The 22,926-nt window shown below is 42.5% G+C and overlaps 1 protein-coding gene across 2 annotated transcripts in view; it reads right to left on the bottom strand.

Annotated features, from left to right (window-relative positions):
- Nucleotides 1–14,125: 14,125 nt before the first annotated feature.
- plppr4b (phospholipid phosphatase related 4b) overlaps nucleotides 14,126–22,926 on the bottom strand; it is a 55,197-nt gene continuing 46,396 nt past the window's right edge. For both annotated transcript variants that reach the window (XM_086305332.1, XM_086305333.1), the window contains exons 5-7: nucleotides 22,035–22,092; nucleotides 20,684–20,857; nucleotides 14,126–19,091 (exon numbers count right to left, since the gene is read on the bottom strand). In XM_086305332.1, coding sequence (XP_086161458.1) covers nucleotides 17,400–19,091; nucleotides 20,684–20,857; nucleotides 22,035–22,092 — 1,924 coding nt within the window. In that variant the 3' untranslated portion in view covers nucleotides 14,126–17,399. The remainder of the gene's footprint in view (nucleotides 19,092–20,683; nucleotides 20,858–22,034; nucleotides 22,093–22,926) is intronic.

Genomic DNA, 22,926 nt, shown 5'->3' with positions numbered 1-22,926 from the left:
GTACTGTTTATAAGATTGGGGAAACCTGCAGTCAGCTGAGACTGAAGTCACCTGGATGAGTGACGAAACGTTTCTCCCACAAAACGCTACGTCCAGATGAACAGAATCAACTTTTGGAGATTTACTTACCTGGATGATTGAGAATGCATCAAGATGTGGCCATTGTAGTTGTTTACATGGAAGACTTGCATGAAACTTGTCTGTTTAGAAGGTTTGTCACCTGTGCCATGTGGATTCTGGAGCTCAGCTACCCTCTGGCAGCACTGATGCAGCAAAACCACTCGCTTACCTTTTTATCCACCTATCCATCCGTCCGTCTTTATAAAACACTTTAAAACAACCACAGGTGATACGAAGTGCTGTATACTGGAACTAAATACAAATATATAAGACCTAAATAAAAAAACAAATTTTGTAAAAAAAAAAGGTCAAATAATTAAAAGAAAAAGTAAAAAAAGTCTAAGCCAAAGAATAAAACTGGGTTTTAAGATGTGTATTAAAAGTGGACAGCAAAGATGCCTCTATAACGTGCAATGGCAAGTTATTCCATAATTTAGGAGCAATTATCTCCTCTGACCATTCTCCTAGATCTCGGCACTTCCAGGAGCAGCTGGCCAGCTAACCTGAGAGGGTGTGTAGGGCTGAAGAACCTCAGGAATTAAGGCGGTGTGATGATTCGGCTGTTCAGCAGGCAGGAAAAGGGACTTGCAGGAATATGACTTTAAATAAATAATAATTAAATATAAATAAATATACCCAGCCTCGGATAAAGCGGATGAAGATGGATGGATGGATGGATGGATAAATATATTCACTTAAATATGATCATAAAACTCTTGGTCCCTTTCATTTTACACTGTTAGGGTAGAGTCAGTGCTTCGTTATCCAATCCGTTCCAGTCGTTCACAGTGATCGGCCACATTACTGAAAATCCACGTTTTCAGTGCTACTTTACGCTCTACTGCATCTACACCGGGGGACGCGCTAGCGTACATGCTGCACACAGAAAGACAAGAAAGTAAGCCTCCATCACTCCTGGTAGTAACAGTTAGTTAGCTCCAGCTAACAGCAGCAAGTCCCATGTAATTAATGAACCAAGTGCTTTATTTTGATAAACCTAGCTAGCACACTAAGTTAAATTGTTAGCATAATGTTGATTTGTGTCACTTGTTTTAGCTTTGAAAAATGGAGCTGAGCTCATTCAGGTATGGTTGTCATCAGTGGACATTATAATAATACACTAATAATAATAACTCGTCCATCCCTATGAACCTGTAGGAGTCAGGACAGAAGAGCACAGAGAGTTAGAGGGGAGAGAGTTAAGTAAGATAGTAATTTAGTCATTTTTTTCAGGGCTTTAAACTTAGAAGTACCTGACTCCGTGGTATAATTCTCAAACACGCACCCTAAAGCAGATGACTCGTAAGCTGGAGAGGAAATGGTGTGTCACAAATTTAGAGGATCATCATTTAGCCTGGAGAAATAGTTTGCTGCTTTATAAGAAAGCCCTCTGCAAAGCCAGAACATCTTACTATTCATCACTGATTGAAGAAAATAAGAACAACCCCAGGTTTCTCTTCAGCTCTGTAGCCAGGCTGACAAACAGTCAGAGCTCTGTTGAGCCAACCATCCCTTTAACGTTAACTAGTAATGACTTCATGAACTTCTTCACAAATAAAATTTTTATCATTAGAGAAAAAATTACCAATAATCATCCCACAGATGTAATATCTACAGCTACTCTTAGTACCATTGATGTTAAGTTAGACTCTTTTTCTCCAATTGATCTTTCAGAGTTAACTTCAATAATTACTTCCTCCAAACCATCAACGTGTCTTTTAGACCCCATTCCTACAAAACTGCTCAAAGAAGTCCTGCCATTAATTAATTCTTCAATCTTAAATATGATCGAATATGAATAAATATGAGTAACGTGTTACTTGTAATGCGTTACTGTAATCTGATTACTTTTTCAAGTAACGAGTAAAGTAAGGCTCCTCCTTGAATCGCTACCTTATCGTGGTGGAGGGGTTTGTGTGTCCCAGGGATCCCAGGGGCTATGTTGTCTGGGGGCTTTTGCCCCCTGGTAGGGTCTCCCATGGCAAATTGGTCCTGGGTGAGGGACCAGACAAAGAGCGATTCAGAAGACCCTTATGAAAAGGATATCGAGGGAACAGTTTACCCTGCTCGGGATAGGGTTACCGGGGCTGGAAGGTGCTACACCTGGAGACTCTGTTGTCCTGCTGGGAGACTTCAATGCTCATGTGGGTAACGACAGTGAGACCTGGAGGGGCGTGATTGGGAGGAACGGCCTCCCTGACCTGAACCCGAGCGGTGCTTTGTTATTGGACTTCTGTGCTAATCACAGTTTGGCCATAACGAACACCCTGTTCGAATATAAGAGTGTCCATAAGTGCACGTGGCACCAGGACGCTCTAGGCCGTAGGTCGATGATCGATTTTGTAATCGTATCAGCAGACCTGCGACCATATGTTCTGGACACTCGGGTAAAGAGAGGGGCTGAGCTGTCAACTGATCACCACCTGGTGGTGAGTTGGATCAGGTGGCGGGGGAGGACGCTGGACAGACCTGGTGCACCTAAACGCGTAATGAGGGTGTGCTGGGAACGTCTAGCAGAGGCCCCAGTCCGCGAGATCTTCAACGCACACCTCCGGCAGAGCTTCAACAGCATTCCGAGGGAGACTGGGGACATTGAGTCCGAATGGACCACGTTCAGCGTCTCCATTGCCGAAGCTGCTGCATTGAGCTGCGGCCGCAAGGTGGTTGGTGCCTGCCGTGGTGGTAATCCCCGAACCAAATGGTGGACACCAGAGGTGAAGGGAGCCACCAGGCTGAAGAAGGAGTCTTATCGGGGTTGGTTAGCCTGTAGGACTCCGGAGGCAGCCGACAGGTATCGACAGGCCAAGCGGAATGCGGCTCGGGCAGTGGCTGAAGCAAAAACTCGGGTGTGGGAGGAGTTCGGAGAGGCCATGGAAAAAGACTTTCGGACTGCCTCGAAGAGATTCTGGCAAACCGTCAGGCGTCTCAGGAGGGGAAAGCGGTGCTCTACCTGCACTGTGTTTAGTGCTGGCGGAGCGCTGCTGACGTCGACTGAGAAAATTGTCGGGCAGTGGAAGGAATACTTCGAGGACCTCCTTTATCCCACTGACACGTCTTCCGAGGAGGAAGCAGAGTCTGGGGATGAGGGGAATGACCCGCCAATTTTCGGGGGTGAGGTCACTGAGGCAGTTAAACAACTCCTTGATGGCAGAGCCCCTGGTGTTGATGAGGTCCGCTCCGAGTTCCTGAAGGCTCTGGACGTTGTAGGGCTGTCCTGGTTGGCTGCAATGTTGCGTGGAGATCAGGGGCAGTACCTGTGGACTGGCAGACCGGGGTGGTGGTCCCCATCTTTAAGAAGGGGGACCGGAGGGTGTGTTCCAACTACAGGGGGATCACACTCCTCAGCCTCCCGGGGAAAGTCTATGCCAGGGTGCTGGAAAGGAGAGTTCGTCCGCTAGTCGAACCTCGGATACAGGAGGAACAATGCGGTTTTCGTCCTGGTCGCGGAACACTGGACCAGCTCTTTATCCTCTTGAGGATACTTGAGGGTGCATGGGAGTTTGCCCAACCAGTCTACATGTGTTTTGTGGACTTGGAGAAGGCATTCGACCGTGTCCCTCGGGGTGTCCTGTGGGAGGTGTTGTGGGAGTATGGGGTGTCTGGCCCATTGCTACGGGCCATTCGATCCCTATACAACCGTTGCAAGAGCTTGGTTCGCATTGCCTGCAATAAGTCGGACTCGTTCCCGGTGGGTGATGGGCTCCGCCAGGGCTGCCCTTTGTCGCCGGTTCTGTTCATAATTTTTATGGACAGGATTTCTAGGCGCAGCCAAGTGGCGAAGGGCTTTCGCTTTGGTGGCCTCAGAATCTCATCTCTGATTTTTGCGGATGATGTGGTTCTGTTGGCTTCATTGGGTGAGGGCCTCCAGCTCACACTGGAACGGTTCGCAGCTGAGTGTGAAGCAGCGGGAATGAGGATCAGCACCTCCAAATCTGAGGCCATGGTTCTCAGCCGGAAAAGGGTGGAGTGCCCACTCCGGGTCGGGGATGAGTTCCTGCCCCAAGTGGAGGAGTTCAAGTATCTTGGGGTCTTGTTCACGAGTGATGGGAGAAGGGAGCCGGAGATCGACAGACGGATTGGGGCTGCAGCTGCAGTAATGCGGACGCTGCACCGGTCCGTGGTGGTGAAAAGGGAGCTGAGTGTAAAAGCGAAGCTCTCAATTTACCGATCAATCTACGTCCCTACCCTCACCTATGGCCACGAGCTGTGGGTAGTGACCGAAAGAACGAGATCGCGGATACAAGCGGCAGAAATGAGCTTCCTCCGAAGGGTGGCTGGCCTCTCCCTTAGAGATAGGGTGAGAAGTTCGGCCATCCGGGAGGGGCTCAGAGTAGAGCAGCTGCTGCTCCACATCGAAAGGAGCCAGCTGAGGTGGTTCGGGCATCTGACAAGGATGCCCCCTGGGCGCCTCCTGGGTGAGGTGTTCCAGGCATGTCCCACCGGGAGGAGGCCCCGGGGCAGACCCAGGACACGCTAGAGAGATTATATCTCTCGGCTGGCCTGGGAACGCCTTGGTATTCCCCCGGATAAGTTGGAGGAGGTGGTTGGGGAGAGGGAGGTCTGGGCCTCTTTGCTTAGGCTGCTGCCCCTGCGACCCGGCCTCGGATAAAGCGGATGAAGATGGATGGATGGAGTAAAGTAAGGGATTACTATTGCAAAAACGGTAATTAGATTACCGTTACTTTCCCGTAGGAACGCAGTTACTGCGTTACTAAAACTGTGATTTTTTGTGAGAATGTCTCATGACAGTGACGTAAGCGAGTGTGACGTTCGTGACAACAGCTGTGTGCAGATTAACAGTGGATCATATATCGAGTGCAGGAGAGAGTATCAGCGTGCAGCGTTTAAAGCGTGGAAGTACTGACCTTACTTTGAGTTTGATTCCATAAAAAGTGACAAAAACATTAGTGTCCATCGTGCGTGGGAAGAAAACTTCTTTTTACAGCAAAAAACCCCCTAAACTTCCAAGCAAGCACCGAGTAGCTACGACGTAATGGGAAATTCACAGAGTAACTCGCGGATTCTTCCACTGACCACTGCGGCACACCTGCACCAGGGTAAACCTCCGCGTACCCCCAGTCCTGCTTTACAGGTGAAAATAGAGCAACAGGACCACTGAGACTTTGATTTTATTTATTTTCTGCTGTGTTTTACTTGCATCTATTTGAAAGACTGAGTGTAAACACAAAAAATATTTTTATTTTATGTGCTGGAATGTGCAGAAAGGTTCAAGGTTCTTTATTTGTCACATGCAAAATAGGTTTAAATGTTAAACAAATTTCTTCAAGTCAGAGAATGTTGCATAGAATTTCATTTTTGCTTGAGGCATAAAGTTAAAAGATTAAAACTGATAAAACAAGTTTAAAAAAAAGAAACTTTTCCATTTGATTACATTTTGTATGATGGATTATGTAGAAAAAGTAGAATTGGGCTAAAAGATCTATCGCTTTATCACCTATTCAGATTGTAAATCATGTTTTTAAAAAGTAACTAAGTAACTAAGTAATTAACCCCAATTTGTCCTAAAAAAATGGTCACACTATTGGTCCTAAGGCCACAAAACGGCCCCGCCCTAAAAAGTGCAATAAAAATATTATATATTCATTTTTTTCCACTTTAAATTGGTCAGTCTTTTAAAACTACTTCTCCCTGAAATATTCATATAAAGTTTTAATTATATTTTCGTTGTTTAAACCCTTTAAATCCCAGTTTAATTACATGAGCGCGCTGTTTTTTTAGCCCTAAAAAACAAAAAAAAATTAATATTTTCAAAAAGAACATTTGAAGTAATATTTGATTGTTATTATAATTAGGCCTTTAGATGGTCCAAAGATTGGCACCAACATTCATTTTGACCTGCCATTATTTTTTTTGCAGGAGCACATTAAAAAAAATGCATCCTAAGGACAATTCCCCAAAAAGTGCTATAAAAACTTTATATATTCATATTTTCTTTCACTTTAAATTGGTCAGTCTTTTAAAACTACTTCTCCCTGAAATATTCATATAAAGTTTTAATTATATTTTCGTTGTTTTAACCCTTTAAATCCCAGTTGTATTACACGAGTGCCCTGTTTTTTTAGCCCCAAAAAACAAAAAAACCCTAAATATTTTCCAAAAAAACCCATTTGAAGTAATATTTGATTGTTATTATAATTAGGCCTTTAGATGGTCCAAAGATTGGCACCAACATTCATTTTGACCTGCCATTATTTTTTTTGCAGGAGCACATTAAAAAAAATGCATCCTAAGGACAATTCCCCAAAAAGTGCTATAAAAACTTTATATATTCATATTTTCTTTCACTTTAAATTGGTCAGTCTTTTAAAACTACTTCTCCCTGAAATATTCATACAAAGTTTTAATTATATTTTCGTTGTTTTAACCCTTTAAATCCCAGTTGTATTACACAAGTGCCCTGTTTTTTTTAGCCCCAAAAGCACACAGCACACACGTCAGATACCACGTGACAACAAATATATAATTTTCTGTTGATTAAAAAAAAAAAGGAACCCTCTAAAAGCCCTAAGGGCAGAAAATGGTCCCGCCCGAGCAGCGGGCCAAGCTGCTGCTGCACGCCGGGAATGAGTCTCCCTCTCCTGCGGGTCTGTCTCGAGCAGCCCGCTGGAAAGGTGTATTTTCGAGCAGGCGTCAAATGTGAAACAAGGGCGCCACCTGGTGGACAAATGAAAAAATTACAACTCTAAGGCCCCTAGTCCAAAACGAAACTGAAAGTGGAAACATGATGATTACATTAGCGGTAATTATTTTGCAGTGAAAAATAGCGTTTATAATGGGTTTCAATGGGGCACACATCGACCACTTGGCACAATAGTGTAAGTTTATCTGTAGCTTAGCCACTGAACCTAATTTAAGGAAGTCAGACTGAAATTTTAAAATTAAATGTAACCGAACTTTTTTTTGGAAAATCTGGCTATATTCCATTCAAGACAGTGCAAATGGCTTGGATACGAAGAACACAAAAGCCACAAAAAGGTCCCAAGACAATCTACGGGTTTTAATTACTTTTGAAAATAAGTAATCAGTAAAGTAACTGGATTACCTTTTGGGGGAAGTAATCAGTAATTAGTTACTGATTACTTTTTTCAAGTAACTTGACCAACACTGGTTGTGGGTGGCTGTAGCTCAGGTGGCAGAGCAGGTCAGCCACTATTCAGAAGGTCGGTGGTTTGATCCCAGGCTGCACCCTGGCTGCATGCCAAATATCCTTGGGCAAGATACTAACCCCATGTTTGCCTAGTGGTGGTGGTCAGAGGGCCCGGTGGCGCCTGTGTCCGGCAGCCTCGCCTCTGTCACTGCGCCCCAGGGCAGCTGTGGCTATAATGTAGCTGCCATCGCCAGTGTGTGAATGTGTGTGTGAATGTGTGTGTGAATGGGTGAATGACTGAATGTAGTGTAAAGCGTCCTATATACAAATGCAGGCCATCAAACAGCTAACTGATCATCTGCAGAGGAATGGCTTATTTGAAGAGTTTCAGTCAGGTTTCAGAGCTCAGCACAGCACAGAAACAGCTTTAGTGAAGGTTACAAATGATCTTTTTATGGCCTCTGATAGTGGACTCATCTCTGTGCTTGTCCTGCTAGACCTTAGTGCAGCATTCGATACTGTTGACCATAATATCCTATTAGAGCGATTAGAACATGCTGTAGGTATTACAGGTACTGCGCTGCAGTGGTTTGTATCATATCTATCTAATAGACTCCAGTTTGTGCATGTAAATGGAGAGTCCTCTTCACACACTGAGGTTAATTATGGAGTTCCACAGGGTTCAGTGCTAGGACCAATTCTGTTTACATTATACATTATACAGGCAGTATCATTAGAAGACATAGCATACATTTTCACTGCTATGCAGATGACACCCAGCTCTGTCTGTCCATGAAGCCAGATAACACACACCAATGAGTTAAACTGCCGGAATGTCTTAAAGACATAAAGACCTGGATGGCCGCTAACTTTCTGCTTCTTAATTCAGATAAAACTGAGGTTATTGTACTCGGCCCTGAAAAGCTTAGAAATATGGTATCTAACCAGATTCTTACTCTGGATGGCATTACCTTGGCCTCCAGTAACGCTGTGAGGAACCTTGGAGTCATTTTTGACCAGGACATGTCCTTCAACGCACATATTAAACAAATATGTAAGACTGCGTTCTTCCATTTGCGCAACATCTCTAAAATGAGAAATATCCTGTCTCAGAGTGACGCTGAAAAACTAGTTCACGCATTTATTACTTCCAGGCTGGACGACTCTAATTCATTATTATCAGGATGTCCAAAAAACTCCCTGAAAAGCCTTCAGCTGATCCAAAATGCTGCAGCAAGAGTCCTGACAGGGACTAGAAAGAGAGAGCAGATTTTTCCTGTTTTGGCTTCCTGTTAAATCCAGAATTCAAAATCCTGCTCCTCACATACAAGGTCTTAAATAATCAGGTCCCATCTTATCTTAATGACCTTGTAGTACCATATCACCCTATTAGAGCGCTCCGCTCTCGCTCTGCAGGCCTACTTGTTGTTCCTAGAGTATTTAAAAGTAGAATGGGAGGCAGAGCCTTCAGTTTTCAGGCCCCTCTTCTGTGGAACCAGCTTCCAGTTTGGATTCAGAAGACAGACACTATCTCTACTTTTAAGATTAGGCTTCAAACTTTGCTTTTTGCTAAAGCATATAGTTAGGTCAAAAACTGACCGTGTGCAACTTTCAAATACTTGCTGGGCATGTCAGTTGTGATCAATTAGTGCAGTTCTTGAGACACTGACTGCCATTTTGGAGTGCCTGCTACCTGCCATAGGATCCCCCATAGCTGTTGGTCTCAGAGCAAAGCTCTACAAGTTCTCAGCAGTCTTTGCACTACTGAGGTTTCACACTTCTGTCTGTAACCGAAGGACTCCACAAGTTCCTGTAGAAAGAGACTTTAGACCTGGCAGAAGGTTTTATCTGCAAACAAGCTGTGTGTGACACACTTAAGGACAAACACTCAGGTGCATTTGCCACAGAGCTGTATGTGAAAACCAAGGCCCTGTGCAACACCCACAGTATCCCTGAACCAGGTGCCAAGACGAGGCAAAAACAGAAGAAAAGGGAGGATTTTGTGCTGGAGGCAACTGTGGGTTCATGCACTGAATGGACAACTCAGTCACATCGGAAAGAGTGTTACTTTTCCCTTGTGTGGATCAGATGGTTTGCAAGCTTCATCAAAGATTTTGCAGTGTAGATGCAGGGCTACTAAAAGGCAACTCTTCTGTTTTCTTTTCATTAAAATTTAAAACATTTAAGGCCAAATAAACTCTAATGTCATCTAACATGCCAAGAGTGGGCATCCTTCTGCCTCAGGGGCAAATAACTTTGGCAGTCATCAGTGTAACGATGACATGAGATTGATGCCTTCTAAGGATGGAACCCAGAGGCAATAAATACTGCAAAAAAAGCAGTGGCCCTAAAATTAAGCCCTGTGGGCCTAAACCAATTAAGTGCAGTGCCACCAATGCCCACTAAATCACTTATCGAAATATTAAAATATTGTGGTCCAGTGTGTCAACGGCAGCAGTTAGGTCAAGCAACACCAGAACAACATGGTTACCAGAATCACATGTTGTTATGGATCTTTAATAATGCAGACTCTGTGCTATGAAGTGTTTTAAAACCTGATTGAAAAACCTCCAGGATGCTGTTATCATCTAGAAAATATTTCAGTTAACAAAATACAATTTTCTCTAAAATGCAGGAAAGAAAAGCAGTTTGGAAATAGCCCTATAATTAGCCAATAGAGTGTGATCGAGGCCAGGTTTCTTAAGCAATGGCTGCAACTACTGCATGTTTGAAATTTGCAGGAACCACACAGCTAATAATGGCAAGAACAGAGTGCTCTGTACTAGGACAGGATCACGGTGGGGGGAGCTGGTGAACCACATCCTCTAAAAGGGAGAAAGTCACAAACTCAAACTGAGTAAAAACAGCAGAGTCAGGAGCCATGGTGATGACAATCTTTTCAAGATTACCTAGCGGTAGTCTTTTGTGTTTGAAATTTGAAATGACACCTTTTTCCATCTGCGTTCTGCTCAGCGACGTTCCCTCTTGGTAGAGCATACTGAGTCTACCCCGTCTTTAATACTCGAATCAATGCTGATCTGAAATCACAACAGGAAATATACTGGTTGGTTTCATTAACAAACATTTATTCAAATAGTTGAGACAGTGCACAGTTTGTCTTCTACCCTGATCATCGTCCTCTGGACACACAGAATCCAGTGGTTGATTTTGTGTGTGAGATGCTAGATCCAATGATTTATGCAATCAACACTTTGTAGTATTTGACTGTAGCACAATATCACAACAAGTGAACTATTATAACTCAGCTGACTGTAAATGCATTTTTCTGTGTAGAATTCATACAGCTGATCACATCAGAAAACATTTATTCACCCAGGGACAACACAAGAGTCTTCACCCAGGGACAACACAAGAGTCTACACACGGAGAGAGTATTCATTCACAGTTCTACCCACTGGATTTACATTTCTACCCGTGTGCTACATTTACTTTACTTTGGATTTGACCTTTGGGACAGCTAAATCAGGAAATAAAGTAACTAAATTTTGTGTAAATATTCATGTCATTTTTCTTTATGGCAAACTTTTAATTTAATTTATTTAAGAGAGTGAGGATAGGATTGCTTTGACCTAAGCTTTACTCTAAAGAATATAATGTGTAATTCTCACCATCGCATCTTTTATATAAAATTTTGTAAACGTGGCAATGTTCAGGTGACATCACACAGGCTGGTTTAATAAATGTCATGGGGGGGGGGCAATTCTGATGTTTTCCTTTGAAGGTGTTAAGAGGCTAATGTAAAATTCATTGGTGCACATTCATTGCACAGCTCTGAAAGTGAGAAATGAAATCATTGTGGAAGTGCCACAAAATGTTGTTCTTCTTAAGGCTAATCCTGGCTGACTCAGAATTTAAAGTCTCCACAGACTCCCACATTAAAATGAGTAAGTGACCCACTCACTTCTGGTGCACTCCAAGGTCCAGCACATATATTATGAACAGAAGGTGTATTCTCTTTTCTTGGTACCATTTTCCCTAAATGTAATCTTTACTTTCACTGTTTTCTCAATAACACCCACTTATATGTCTCCTGCAGGCCTCATTCCTCCCCCCCCTCCTTCTCTAATTTTCTTAAGCTCAAAGAGGATAAAACTGAAATCCTTCTCATCTGCACCAAATCCAACCTACTGAAGGCAAATCATTTCATTCTCCCTACTGACAGCTCCGCGATTTCCTGTTCACCTCAGGTAACAAGCCATGGTGTCATCCTAGATAGCTCACTATCCAATAAATCTCACAACAACGATCTCACCCATTCTGCCTACTTCCATCTACACCACATTAACCGATTACTTTCTTCTCTTTCCACCCAGTCTACGTCCATTCTTGTCCAAAGTCTCGCTACCTCCCGCATTGACTATTGTAATTTTCTCTTACATGGTTTCCCCCAAAAATCCCTCCATAAGCTGCAACTGGTTCAACTGCTTGCTTTATTACCAGAACCCCCTCCTACCAGCACATCAACCCCTTCCTTCAGGAACTTCACGGTAGTATTCAAACTTCTGCTCACCTTCAAGGCCCGTCATAACCTCGCTCCTCCTTTCTGACCTGTTAAGCACTACCTCTTCGCTCACTTTGATCTTCCTCTTTCCAAATTCCTGTGCCTTCTTTCCACCTCAGCACGATGGGAAGCAGAGCGTTCAGCTGCTCTGCTCCCAGGCTGTGGAACTCTCTACCCCCTGATATAAGAAGCATTGGTTCTCTCCCCCAGTTTCAACTCAAATCTGCTGTCCAAGTCTGCATATTCACTGTGAACTTATTGTTTATTTTATCTTCTTTTTTATTGTTCTTCATTTTTTCATTGTTCTACTATGTGTTTTACCTCTTTTTTAAGCATCCTTGGGTGTCTTGAAAGGTGCTTTTAAATAAAATGTATTATTATCCATCCATCCATCCATCCATTCGCTTCCGCTTATCCTTTTCAGGGTCGCGGGGGGCGCTGGAGCCTATCCCAGCTGTCATAGGGCGAAAGCGGGGTACACCCTGGACAGGTCGCCAGTCTGTTGCAGGGCCAACACACAGGGACAGACAACCATTCGCACTGACATTCACACCTAGTGGCAATTTAGATTATCCAGTTAACCCATCCCCACAAGCTGCATGTCTTTGGACGGTGGGAGGAAGCCGGAGTACCCGGAGAGAACCCACGCAAACACGGGGAGAACATGCAAACTCCACACAGAAAGACCCGATGGTGGAATTGAACTCAGGACCTTCTTGCTGTGCGGCAACAGTGCTACCCACCGTGCTGCCTGTATTATTATTATTATTATTATTATTATTATTATTATTATTATTATTATTATTACAGTCCATTTTTCCAAACTCGCAAAATACTCCTTGAGCAGGAGGAAGTCACAGGTTTTTCAGACCGTGGTTCAATTTTGGGAACTTAATCTTTTCTGTTGTACATGGTTCGGTTTAGGAAAGGTTTGTGTTCTTAAGTGTTGTACTTTACCGTAAATATGGAAAAAGATTTAAATGTCATTTTTATGTGGTGCCAATGGGTTCTGAAGATGTGTTCATGTGTTCATATGGGGTGGCTGTAGCTCAGGTGGTAAAGCAAGTCACCGTTGGGAGGGTTAGGTGGTTAAGTGGTTAGGTGGTTCAATCCTAGTCTGCTCCAGTCTGCATGCCAAATATTCAAGATACTAACCCCAGGTTGCTTTCCGATGCATCCATCAGAGTGTGAATGTTAGTTAGACAGCACTAAAAACGTAGAAAAGTGCTTGTATGAATGGGCGTGATTGGGTGAATGAATGAGTTGTACAAAGCATTTTGAGTGCTCAGATAGAGTAGAAAAGCGCTCTATAAAACCAGCCCATTTACCATATGTGATGTGCCTGAATGGCAATGGCTGGTGAGAACCAGTGAGGTTGAGGGTTTTGTCTTTTTGCAGGATTTGGTGCTAAGAAACAACAGGAAAAATATTTGCAAAAAGTGGCACTGCAGTTGTGCTTTTCACTGAAACCTTTCACCCTCATCACAGACTTGTAACCTGTCCAGAACGTACCATGGTTGTACAATGGTAACATTCAAACAGTGATAGCAAAGATAGAAATGCCCCTCCATGAACAGCAACCTTACCATGCTATAGGGATTTATTTGTCACAGTGATCCCAGTGTTGCTGGGATTTTTTTTTCTGTGGCAGGGGAACAAAATCCCAGGTCCTGGGTGAGGGGCCAGACTAAGAGTGATTCAGCTGACTGCTGTGACAGGAAAAAAAAACAAGGCCAAGACCAACAAAGGCCCCAGTCCGGTAGATCTTCAACTCCACAGACCAGAACAGTATTCGAAGGGAAGCTGGAACACCAAGATTATGCAGACCATGTTCTGCATCTCATTTGCTGATTTGCAAGATAATTGGTGCCTGTCATGGTGGTAATCCCTGAAGCAGATGGTAGAATGTCCACCAAAGTGGAAACTTCTAAGCAGATCTCTGTTTGTTTTTAATCAACAGTCACAATAACCGTGATAATGGGAGAGATTTCAGAATCACCATAAAATACAATTATTGAGAGAATGTGCATACACTGGCTTCTACACAGTATAGAGTATTAAAGAAAAGTACCTGGATTAGTTTTGATAGAAATAAATTGCTCAATGGCACAAAATAAATTTGCAGCGAACATGATGCTGCTCTTGCATTCGTGGAAAGATTGGTCCACACATTTTACACGCTTAGTCATGTAAAATCACATTTTTTATTTTCATCGTGATAATTATGCTGAGGTATTACAATTTTCTTTGAAATTTGTTACACATAGCACCTGTAAATGAGGGTTGGTTATATATATATATATATATATATATATATATATATATATATATATATATATATATATATATATATATATATATATATATATAGGGCTGTTGGGCAATGCTACAAGTGAATCCTGACATCCTGAATGACATCCTGCTGTGGGGGCTCTATAAATTTGACATTTTATTCAATTTTCTTTGTAGCTTTGTTGTGTGTGTGTGTGTGTGTGTGTGTGTGTGTGTGTGTGTGTGTGTGTGTGTGTGTGTGTGTGTATACTGTTGTATATCTAATGTGACTAACTTGAAACGTTCCATGCTTTCATAGTAAATATTCCAGTTGTTGGTCACCAATATTTACAAAAAACCCAAAAATCACTAGTCTGGTACCAGGAAAAAAAAAAACATCTTCAAAAGTGATTGTCATTTAGCAAAACACAGATTGTCACCCATTTTATTCATCTATATCTGCTCTTATGTGGATCGAGCATTCATAACATAAAGTACATACAACTTTTACTTTGTGTGTTTCTTTGTTTCTCCAATATAATCCGGTCTTTTAAGTCTGACGTCATTAACCGTGCCTGGGCTCAAACTCTGCTTCAGGCCCCAACGTCAAACAAACACTGCAGCATCACTGAGAGTTAAAAACTGTTTAAATTCTTTCATCTGTAATAAAATGATCAGTGTTGCTGCTCTACCAGGTGTAACAATTAAGTTTAACATCCAGGCATCCATGAAAACAGAATTTATTAAATTTAACAGAGTTTGAAGTTAGCAGGAAGTTAGCTCGCTAACTTCCACCTAAACATAATATAGCATGTTCTGACTGAGAGATTTCTGAAACAATTCAAACCTGCAGCTCTGTTATCACTTCCAACATAAATGAAGACAGAAAACTAAACAGCAGTGACGTTTGTAGGGTTACTGAACAATGTTTCCTCTAATGTTTCATGTGTCTGAGCGAACACACAAAGAGCGTCCCTTGGACCACTGTGAGCAACAGCAGACGTGTGCACTGTGGTCACGCCAGCATCGAATCCATCCAAGGTTTATTAAAATAATCAAAGCACAGCATTTACATTTATGTTAGACTTTTGTTTTTGTTGTCTTTGCTCACAGGCTTTCGAGCGTTTTCCTTATAAAACGCTGTTTTTAACCTTTTTTCCCGCAGTAAATATAAACAACGACAGTATTCAGGAAGAAACTCTGGTTTTACGCGGCCGATCAACACAATTTAAAAACTGGTATAAAGTCCACACTTTGTCTGTCAGTTGTTCCGTCTGTCCTGCTCACATCTCCAATGGTTGTACACGTTGTCATTAACATGGCTTCACTCCACATCAGCTGCTTTGCTAAAACACCGGCACATAAGGACGCTGTCATAGCCTGTCAACCACGTTGATTAGCTGTGTATATACGAATGTGAATCGCATCATTGGCTGGACTACGGGATAAGGTGGCATCGTTCTAATCCCATACGGGAGCAGCCAGTCACTGACTCACACTGCAAAACAGAATTGTTAAAGTATTAATTTTAATTTCAATTCAGGTTAGATTTTTTTTGTGTGCAACGCAGATTTTCTGTGCGCAGAGACATGCCAGCAGTGCGCAATTGCGCATGTGCGCAGCTTAGAGGAAACATTGTTATTGAAGTTGGGCTAGCTGGTATATAATGATGTGCTACATGATCACTAGCGACACAGCTACATTAGCATAGCATAAACACAGTGAATCTGGAGGATGAACGCTAACTTTTTTCCACTCGATAAAAGTTAACGTGAGTGTTCCTGATGGTTAGGAACAAATGTAATCACATGGCAGGATGCTGTAAACGGACCAAACTTCAGCCAGGAGAACAACTGAGATAATCCATCCACAATACGAGGTTAGTCATTAATATACTGCTGCATGGGCTGGGCTGTAGTTACATCGTAAGGTTTTAAAAACTGAGCTTTAAAAGGATTAGCAGTAATAAAAATTGAGAGAGGCCAACAGTGATCACTGACTGTTTTTAAGGGCTTGTTGAGATTAAATAGAACAAGATAGAAAGCATTAAAACATGTTAAAAACACAAGAGCCTTAATAAATTCAGAGTAGTTTGGGCCCAGAAGCAGGATTCATCACGTCATCACCTAAAGACCAGATTTGTAAGGTGTCTCTATCAGTTAACGAGACTGTAATTAAAATTACTTTTAGATGTGTTAAATGCAAAATAACCTCAGAAGTTATAATTCAAATTTTAACAAAGGGTACGTGACATTAAAATTATGGTGCAACACATGCTTTTACACTGCTATAGATCTGTGCCTGAAAATGCATAGGTTTTTTTCCCCTTGTTTTGCTAGGACATTATGGAGAAAGTGGACAGGAAAGCAAGTCGAGAGAAGGGACACGACATGCAGGGACCTGGAGCAGATTCAAACCCAGGCCTGGGCTGTAGCCTTTTAACATGTGGGCCACCTGCTGAAATGGGTGAGCAATTTAGGGACTGTAGACATGGTTTTTATATCCAAACTCTAGGTGCTGAATATTCTGTTACTTTATTGTGAACAAAAAGTTAAAGTGTTTCACTAAAAGCTACAAAGACAATTTAAATCAGCCTGCCACGTAGGGAAGGAGACTTGAGGTTAATTGCACTGCCTTTTTAAAAATTTACTAATTACCTCTCAGTATAAAGAAGAAGATTTCACCACTTTGCTGCCTTGTTGTGCTTAGATCTGGGACCCACGTGGAGGTCCAAATATAGGTAGAGGATATAAAGACAAAATTGGGGTTAACGATATACGTTGTACAGTAAACACTTATTTCAGTGCAAGTCACAGCATATTTGACGTCATAGCTACAGAAGGAATGCTAAGCACACTTATGGTTTAAACAGTGTTTTGTTGAATATGTGGAATTTGTACAGAAAAGAGACAGAATATAAAAGTTCTCTCTTTCACATGTCATTCTTTAACGCTTTATGAAATATTACATTTTGCATCTATTGGGATTTTACATTATGTCATGTAGTACGTGAACTGTTTTGGGGGGTGTAGCACCATACACAGTATTTACAGTTCAGAGAACGAAACATTGGTTTTACGGCTATGATACAAGTATTTTTAGTAGTCTGCTACACTTTCATTGTTTCTGCGCTACTTTTTTGTGGATGTTTTTATCCAAAACACTATAAAAAAGGTTCCACTGGCAGAGCATCTACATTACAATAGGGAGTGATCACAAAAGTACACAGTGATTTCTACAACACTTAAAAGGTTGTGCTTTAGTGTAAACACTTACAAAAATCATGCTGACTAAAACCCTTTCTTTTATTTTATTATCATATTTGGGGATTCCTTAAAAATATTGTTGCATCTCATCAGTGCTCAGTTTTTTATTATTTTAGTCCTTGTAAACAGGAGTAATAGATGTTCCCTTGTAGAAAATATTCCGAGCATTATCTGGGCTGTTGGCTCTCTCTGGAATCAGGATGATGTTATTGACTTTTCTTTGTAGTGTGGACTCTCGACTTGAGGTGACTGAAGGGGTTTCTGAAGCACTCTCTCCACCTTCGCCACCACCTCCTCCAGACCCAGAAGTGCTTCCATCACCTGGAGTTACCCTTATAGTAGAGAGGCCCTGTGGTTGAACCCTCTGCTCTGACTGCCCAGTTTTCTGCGTGTGAACTGTAATTATGGGTGGGGTGCTAATGGTGGCGGTGGTAGTAACAATGTGATTGGCACGCTTTCTGTCAATAGATCCTTCACGTATTGAGTCAGAGCTTTCTGAGTCTCTGTTCAGATCATTGAGCTCAAAAGACTGCCTCAAACACCCACTTGATGCTCCCCCTACACCAATCGTCTCTGTACCTCCACCAGCTCCAGTGCCGTGATCCAGGGATCGCCACCTCCATGTTCCGCTTCCATCTGTAGATGGAGCTTGGATCACTGGTCTGCTGTTTTCGGGGTGTGCCTCTACTCTGACAATTGCACCAGTGCTCCCTGAAATACTGCCTGATGTGCTGCCCAATGAGCTGGGCCCTGTGGTGTTGGTGGGGTCTTGATCAGTAAGTGCCCTGTAGTGAGCAGTGCCTTGGAAACTCCCTGTGTTGTTGCACGCCATGCTGCTTTCATCTAAGCTTTTGGAATGGGTCTGTAGAAGTCCTTGCTGTTTAGACATAGCAATCACTTGCATGATTCGAGGTTGGAGATTCTGCCCATTTTCATTAGTCCTGCAGGTTGCAGTCTTCTCTGCAGCTCTTTGCCAGGTAGCCTGGATAGTGCTGTTTGTTGTTGACATCCCCTCTTTTCCTCCTCTGCCTCCCACTGTCCTGTCAGAGATGGCATAACTTTCATGACCTTCCTCTGGTATGTGGACCAGTTGAGAAGACCCAGGTCGAGGCTGCATGTTTATCCTAGCTCCTCCAGTGATACCACTACAGTTAGTGGGTAAAGTGGTACTAGCACCTGTGGCCAGTTTGGCCATATATGCATGGGCATCAAAACCACCATTCAGACCCATTGCAGATGGCTCAGAGCTTGATCGGAGCTCCATGCTGCCATGATGGTGTGGATGCTGGGAGGGTGGCCCTGATGACGAGTCTACAGACGAGGAGAATGAATCTGGGACCTGAAGAGAACACTTATGAGTGTTGTTCTTACTTTTCCATTGAGACAAAAGCTGCTTTGAGCGGCTAGAGTCCATGGAGGCATGGTGGAGGGTGGCAGCATGGCGCCTAGCTGCCTCTTCATATGCTGCCATAGCCTGTGGGGTGTGGACCCGAGGGAGAGTGTGACTAAAGGTCATCATGGCATCTTTGCTGTGGGGGCTGTGTGGGGATATCACTTCCACATCTGCACTAGAGCGCTTCAGGCTTCCATCGGGCCTCTGCTGCTGAAGACCTCGGTGAAGCAGACCCTCAGAATGGGAGATGGGGATGGTAGGCTCCCCAGATATGCTAGCTTTCATTTGCAGGTGGTTGAGGACAGCTTCCTGGCTAATATGTGGCAAGGAGCAAGGTGGGCAGTGCACAAGTGCAGGAGGACTGCTGCTGGTCTCCTCACTAGACTGAAAATTTCCAACTGCATACAATCCCTGGCAACAGAGAAACAGAGAAACACTTCTAGGTTCTTTTACTTAAAACCTAATATGATATTAATATGATTTCATGCTTGATACCTGGATTCTGATTTTGGATAGGCTAGTGTAAATTAGGGCTGCCATTATTAGTCGACTAGTCACGATTACGTCGACTATCAAAATCGTCGACGACTGATTTAATAGTCGACGCGTCGTTTGAAGCTTTGTAAGATCACAAAAGACGCAGGAATAAGTAGCAGGATTTAAGAGTGTAATAACGGACTGAAACAGAAGATGGCAGCACTGCATGTACAAGGATGCCAGCTGCCGTTAAACCCCGAAAAAGAAGAAGCTGTGTCCCAGAATTCATAGCGCAGCCCTGCTCAGTTTCCAACAATGGCGGCAGCTACTTAGTTTTAATATTACTCTTATTATTCTTTCTGGGTCACAAAATAAACGTTTAACATATTTTCAGGCGAGAATGTAGCTGTGTAAACCTCAAATATCTGCTCAGTTTATCAAGACACCACATATTTTCAAAAGCGCTCCGACGTTTTCTGAGACGTCTGTTACCCACTAGCTCGATAGCGAGCCGGGGGCGAGGCTAGCTAGAGCCGTGAGAACACCAGACTCCCGGCAAATCGTTTTCAAACCCACCGCCGTCTTTCGCTACTCAGGTTAAATATATATGAGTCACTTAGATAACTTAAAAATGTTATTGTTTGGCTTTTTTCAGTATTTTATTTGTTCCTGAGTAAATCGGTTTGGCTGAGATTAAAGTTATAGTTTTTACACAGCTGAATAAACGTCAAGCAGACAGCTGATTATCAGAAGTGTGAGATGCTGAGAATTTACTCCGGTGTCCTGTTATATTTTAGATAGCAAGAGTTTATTAAACTTCACCGAAACAATCTGCAGATTTCATTAAAATTGAATAAACTATCATCTTGTCTTTATTTTTAGTTAGCACAGACCTTAAACACTTAAAGCTGTAAGCTAATGATAGTTATATAAGAGCAGATGCTGCTGGTGCAATAAGCTGTACTTTTACGTTCAATGGATGATGATCTGATTAGTCGACTAATCGCAAAAATAATCGGTGACTAGTCGACTATCAAAATAATCGTTTGTGGCAGCCCTAGTGTAATTTGGGCAGGGCCTTGTAACTACAGTAATACTACCCTTTTTATTACAAGCGATTTCAAGTGTGTGTATAAATTAAGGAAAAACAGAAAATACTTCTCATGGGCCTTCAGGGTGGGTCTATTGTTGAACTGGATGGATTCAGGTCCCTTAATCCCACCCATAACACTGTGAACAATTTAGTCGGTTCAATGCTTTATACTACATTGAAAGCCCCAGTCTTTCATGAGACTATTTGATCGAGTGCTTTGATGTGAGAAAAAATCCCACTGGCTTTGGTGATTGTCTAACTCAATTTGAATCCAATTAAATCTCATACATACCTGATAAAATATCTAACCTTGATTTAAATTAAGTTGGTTGAAAACTTAAAAGCAGCCAACACATGTTTCTCCAAACATAAACTTTTATTATGATGAGAACATCTGTACCCATAGTGGCAAAAACCACATCTAATTCCATACCAGATAGACAGCAACAGCACCTCCAAGTAGAAAGCCCAGGTAGACGTCCATTGCATGGTTCTTGTATTGAATAATCCTGGTCAAGCCACAAATGATGGCACTCATAATAAAAGAAAAGACGAGCAGGGGCTTAAGTAGCTTGGATGAGTCCGTCAGAGTGCTGTTGAAATACATCTGCAACATACAGCAAATACAATACTGGTTTTATTTATAGCCTTAAGCTTATTGGTTTTTGTCATATACGCTTAGGGAGGTAGCATACTGTGGGTCTGTCTCAAAATACTACCATTTCCCCCAAACAATAAAAACAAATTTATGGACTGCACAGCTAAGGAATGAGCTGAAGCTATGCTCAGCTGAAGCTGATACAATTGATTTTGAACAATTTCAGCACTTTGTACAATATGTCTCATTCACCAATATAAGTGCATTCTTCCTATGTCTAAATACAACAATTTTCACTTTTGCTGCTCAAAGCATCTTCCATGAGGAGTCTAAGGAGCTCGGAAAGAAAAGTGTCTGGACTTCTTTAAGTTTCCTTGAAGTTGTTTCATCCGAGAAGCTTCTTCAGTTCTAAGAGCAACTGGTGTAAAGGGTCCCAGATTTAAGGTCCATGGGAGTGTCCCCCCATGAACGTCATGGACCCCCTAATGATCCTCTCCCTAATCACATGAGCCAAGGTGTGAAAACGGGTGTAGGTCACAATCAGCCAGGGTTTTGGGTGAGCTCATTGTGAAACCTAGCCCCACCCCATCTTGTGATTTCCTGAGGTCAAATGCTCTAGGATGTGTGCGGAGGGAAGGATCTCAAAACGGGATTATAGATGGCAGACAGTTGGTGTCGTAAGCCCAGCCTCTGTTCAAAGATGGTAGCTCACAGAGGACATAGATGGCTTCTTTCACCCTTCTTTCAAACCATTGGTCTTCTCTGTCCAAAATGTGAACAATGGCGTCCTCAAAAGAGTGACCTTTGTCCTTTAGATGGACAGCTGAGTCTTGTCCCGTCGAGATGGACTTGACTGTCCATCTGCATCTAAAGGACCAAGGTCACTCTTTGTCCAGATCCTTTTCTTTTCAAGCTCCTTAAACTACGATAACCTGGATGACTGAGAACCTTCACAGACATATTCCATAAGGAGAAAAACTCATTTTACATTTTAACTGAAAAGAAAGCCTGTTTGGTTCACAGAGGGTTGAGTTGTTTGTTATGTAACTGATAAAAAAATAAGAAGATAAGTTGAATTGAAGTTTTTTTGTTAAGTCAAATAAACAACGGTATCCTAAGAAGATGTGAGGGACTTCTGCTGTAACACTGGGGATCACCATTTGCACGAGCTCAAAACATCACTCACCGAAACATAGACGGCAGCAAAGGATGCCAGAGTAGCATGCTGTGATGGGAAGGATTTCCTGCAAGAGACAAAAGAACAAAAACAAATTCATCCAAGATTCACCTCAGCAGGAGAGCAGGAGGTAAAAAGAAACACAACTGGCCTGAGATATCAAAAACAAAATCCTACACACTATCTTAGGGACTAAATGACTGAACCAAAACTGAACCTCATTTCATGTGCTCTGCAGTGTTGGGAAGGTTACTTTTAAAATGTATTCCATTACAGATTACAGAATACATGCTCCAAAATGTATTCTGTAACGTATTCCGTTACGTTACTCAATGACAGTAACGTATTCTGAATACTTAGGATTACATAATATATTATCATGCTTTTTACAACAACGTGAATGTACTATTGCTGTGTGATTTATTACTATTACTGAAGGTCCGCGACTCCGAACTGTAGTAAAGGGACCTCTTGTCATGGTTGGCTGTGTGGCAGGTGGGTAAGCAGGAGTGGTGGATCCAAAATGCAGGACTCAGACACAGAAGTTCAACTTAAAGTGCAGCTTTATTGCTGTAAAACCTCTTACTAACTAAACTCACCAAAAGACAAACAAAAACGCTGGTGGACTAAAACACTGAAGCAGAAATACTGAGCTGGAAACAAAAACACTGGTAACACGGAGGGAAAACACACACAGCTTGTTGAGGGTGCGACGCAACACTGACTCAGAGAAACACAGGGACTAAATACACTGGGAAGTAACGAGGAGAATGAGACACAGAAGGAGAGCACAGCTGGGGGAAATTAGAACTGACGAGACAAGCAAAGCAGGACACATTCACATAAGACACGGACCTTCAAAGTAAAACAGGAAGTATCACACAGAGACGCGAACTTGACA

Source organism: Aulonocara sp. 'chitande type north' Nkhata Bay, linkage group LG9, assembly GCF_057382095.1.
Source record: "Aulonocara sp. 'chitande type north' Nkhata Bay isolate Kocher_YH1m ecotype deep benthic linkage group LG9, A_spYH_male_GT1.1, whole genome shotgun sequence".
Classification (NCBI taxonomy): domain Eukaryota; kingdom Metazoa; phylum Chordata; class Actinopteri; order Cichliformes; family Cichlidae; genus Aulonocara; species Aulonocara sp. 'chitande type north' Nkhata Bay.
The sequence above is the reverse complement of the archived record's forward strand: the minus strand, read 5'-3'. Positions and strand labels throughout refer to the sequence as shown.